The sequence below is a fragment of the Benincasa hispida genome, chromosome 2 (genome assembly GCF_027475165.1).
Source record: "Benincasa hispida cultivar pf3 chromosome 2, pf3_genome.v1.1, whole genome shotgun sequence".
Taxonomy (NCBI): Eukaryota; Viridiplantae; Streptophyta; class Magnoliopsida; order Cucurbitales; family Cucurbitaceae; genus Benincasa; species Benincasa hispida.
Genome location: NC_143479.1, coordinates 60,730,896 through 60,734,499, shown reverse-complemented (window position 1 = coordinate 60,734,499; position 3,604 = coordinate 60,730,896). Strand labels below are relative to the sequence as shown.

Below are 3,604 nucleotides of genomic sequence, written 5' to 3'. Positions count from 1 at the left end.
ATACTATGTTAAATTATTGATTAATTCAAAAATTTAAACAACAAGATAAAAAATAAATTTGATATCATATTATCCAGATTAATCTCTAAACTTTCATAAAAGTAACAATTTCGTCACTGAATTTTGGTTTGTAATAATTTAGTCTGTTAACTTTTTAACAATTTAGTTTCGAAACTTTATTATGTAACAATTTAATTCATGTGCTTTAAATTCGCAACGATTTGGTCTATATTGTAGAAATTAGTATTAAGATTTAATGGAATTTCTTGCATAAATAAACCAATAAACTATTTTATGAAATACAAAATCTACATTATAAAATAATAAAAATCGATATTTAATTTTGATTAATTTGTTGTATTGTGTAGATTAAATTGTTACAAATTTAAAAGTACAAGAACTCCTTTTTTAGTTCAATTAGAGGTAGAGAGATTTCAACCATAGAGCTCGTCTTACTAACATACTTATATGCTAATTGAGTTATGTTCGATTTGGCTACAACTAAACTATTACATACCAAAGTTCAAGCATTAAATTGTTACAAAATTGAAATTGAAGGACTTAATCGTTACAAACAAAAATTTAATGACTAAATAGTTATTCTTATTAAATTTTAGAGACCAAAAGTATTTTTTTAACCTATTATCGACCCGTTTTAAATCCATTTTCAATCTAATCTACCTACATTCTTATATCTAATTCTCTCTCTTGGTTTTTTTTTTTTCTTTTTAAATTTTTAGAATGTGATTCCTTGATGTATTTCTCTTTTGTTTACTTGTACTTACCACTAGTTACAAATTTGTTTATTTCTTCTTTTAAAAATAAACACTCTGATTTCAAATCAAATCATCTTTTGGATTTTTCCACATCATCTTCTCAGGCTTGTGTTACATTATATTATATTTATTCAAACACATGAAATTAAAATTCCCCTACCGTTACCAAATTTCAAATATTAAGATATACAAATATTCCCTCAAGAGATTCCCGAGATATAAGTAAATAATATTATTAATTATATATTTCATTCTTCAACAATCAATACGAGTTTTTATAATTTGAAAAAAAAAAAAACCCTTAGTTTTCATAATTTGAAAAAAAAGAAACCTTTTTTTTTTCTCAGAAATGTAAAAGCTTTCGAATCTGCCATTGATAAAGATATCTATCTTATAACATTCAAAGAATCTTAACATTTTCTTCCAGTTTTTTTTCCTCTCTTTTTCAAAATAAAAAAATAAAAAATATTTATATCTTCCTCTGTTTTTAACTTCATCTTCATCTTCTTCTTCTTATCTTCCTCTGCAGCTGAGAAAAATGGGGAAGGCAACTAGATGGTTCAAGAACTTATTTGGGATTAAGAGAGACAAAGAAACCAAAAGAGAAATTTCCAACGCCGGCAACAACAAGGAGAAAAAACCCACCACCGGCGACGCCGAACTCTGCAACAATCCGGCGACAATACCGCCGAATTTATCAGCGGCGGAGGCCGCTTGGCTGAAATCGTTCTACTCGGAAACAGAGAAGGAACAGAGCAAACACGCAATAGCAGTAGCTGCAGCCACTGCCGCTGCAGCCGACGCCGCGGTTGCTGCAGCACAAGCCGCCGTGGCAGTAGTCCGGTTAACCAGCCACGGGAGAGGCACCATGTTCGGCGGCGGACGGGAAAGATGGGCCTCTGTTAAGATTCAAACTTGCTTCAGAGGATATCTGGTAAGTGAGTGAGTGAGTAAATGATTTAGCTTCATCTGTTTGTTTTTCCTTAACAATTGGGTGAAATTAGGCGAGGAAAGGACTGAGAGCTTTGAAAGGATTGGTGAAATTACAAGCGCTTGTGAGAGGATATTTAGTTCGTAAACAAGCAACAGCAACTCTTCATAGTATGCAAGCTTTAATCAGAGCTCAAGCTACCGTTCGATCTCAGAGAACTCGTAGATTCATAAACGACGAAACAAGACTTGAAATCCGAGCCAGAAAATCAATGGTGAACACTGAAAAAAACCTTATTTACAATTTGTCATCACTGTTTTTGTTTTGCTGAATTGATATTAAAACCCCCAAATGAAATTGAATTTAGGAGAGATTTGATGACACAAAAAGCGAACATACAGCTTCAGTACACAGCAGAAGACTCTCTGCTTCATTAGATAACACAACATTCACAGCAATGGAAGAAAGCCCCAAAATCGTGGAAATCGACACCGGCCGACCCAAATCCTGGTCACGCCGGACGAACACGTCAGCATCGGAATTAAGCGACGACCCATTTCACCAAACTCTCTCATCTCCACTCCCTTGCCGGACTCCGTCGCGTTTGCAGATCCCAGATTGCCGAAATTTCCATGACTCTGATTGGTGCGGCGGCGACGACTGGCGTTTGATCTCGACGGCGCAGAGCACTCCACGATTTGTGAGCTCTGGCGGTGGATCGAACGGTCCTCCGACGCCGGCGAAGAGTATGTGCGGCGAGAATTTCTTCAGAGGGTATTTGAATTTTCCGAATTACATGGCGAATACACAATCATTTAAGGCGAAATTGAGGTCTCAGAGTGCACCGAAACAGAGGCCGGAGCTGGGATCGAAGAAAAGGGTTTCGCTGAATGAATTGATGGAATCGAGAAGCAGTCTTAGTGGGGTTAAAATGCAGAGATCTTGTTCTCAAGTTCAAGAAGCCATTAATTTCAAGAACGCAGTGATGAGCAAACTGGATAGGCCATCGGAATTCAACAATTTGCAGAGAAGATTATGAACAATTTTTATTCTTGAACTTCTCTCTCATTAATTCCCTTCCCAGTTTCGTTAGAATTTGTAATTTACATCATTGAATCAAACTGTAATGCAAGTGGTTTAGATTAGATTTTTAATGGATCTTGTTTCTTCCAGTTCCACAGATTTCTCTAACACCCCTGTTTTAAACTCAACTCTCTTACCTTTCTAATTTGTGTTTAATATTAATTTAGAAGGGTCTAATGATTTTTATATCAAAATTTCATTTTAGTTTTGATATTCTGAATTTTATTTCATTTTAGTCCAAAATATTTAACCAATTTGAGTGAGTATTATCAACTAAATTTTTTTGCATAAATATAATTACAATGTCGAACTCTAAAATCGAGGTCTCGAATTAATGAAGATTGAAGGGTTAATTGTAACTAACCATAGTAATTTTTACAATTTAAAATTTTAAGAGTAGTTGAATTGTTCTTTATTATTTGAATTTTTTAAAGATAATAGTCCATGATTTTTTTTTTACCAAATTTAGAAGGGAGGTAACCAAACATGTATTTATGTCACACTTGTAATAATTTCTTAAAAGGAATTGCATCTTACTTAAATACATAGAGTTGTGTTCTTAACTAATTTTTTAAAATAAAATTTTAAAAAATTATCTTTCAATTTTCAAATTTTTGTGATGTTTTGAAAGTGAAAATCAAAGACTAAGATTGTTATAGAGAACTATAATAATTTTATTTAAATATAATTGAGAATAGAGAATTCAAACTATAAATTTTGTGATGACTAATCCTCTCATATGACAATTGTGCTTATTTCGAACTGTGAGATTAATAATTGAACATCATAGTGAGTGGATTCTGCAAGGTTGAGG

The 3,604-nt window shown here is 33.1% G+C and overlaps 1 protein-coding gene across 1 annotated transcript; it reads left to right on the top strand.

Annotated features, from left to right (window-relative positions):
- Positions 1-685: 685 nt before the first annotated feature.
- LOC120070742 (protein IQ-domain 26-like) lies at positions 686-2,885 on the top strand. The gene is made up of 3 exons (XM_039022613.2): positions 686-1,710; positions 1,781-1,981; positions 2,075-2,885. The coding sequence occupies exons 1-3, from the start codon at positions 1,315-1,317 to the stop codon at positions 2,744-2,746; spliced, it is 1,269 nt and encodes a 422-aa protein (XP_038878541.2). The 5' UTR covers positions 686-1,314; the 3' UTR covers positions 2,747-2,885.
- Positions 2,886-3,604: the final 719 nt, after the last annotated feature.

Coding starts and splice junctions, on each gene's coding strand:
- LOC120070742 (XM_039022613.2), top strand. CDS start 1,315: ATGGGGAAGGCAACTAGATGGTTCAAGAACTTATTTGGGATTAAGAGA. Junction 1,711..1,780: donor CTTGCTTCAGAGGATATCTG/GTAAGTGAGTGA, acceptor GGGTGAAATTAG/GCGAGGAAAGGACTGAGAGC. Junction 1,982..2,074: donor TCCGAGCCAGAAAATCAATG/GTGAACACTGAA, acceptor AATTGAATTTAG/GAGAGATTTGATGACACAAA.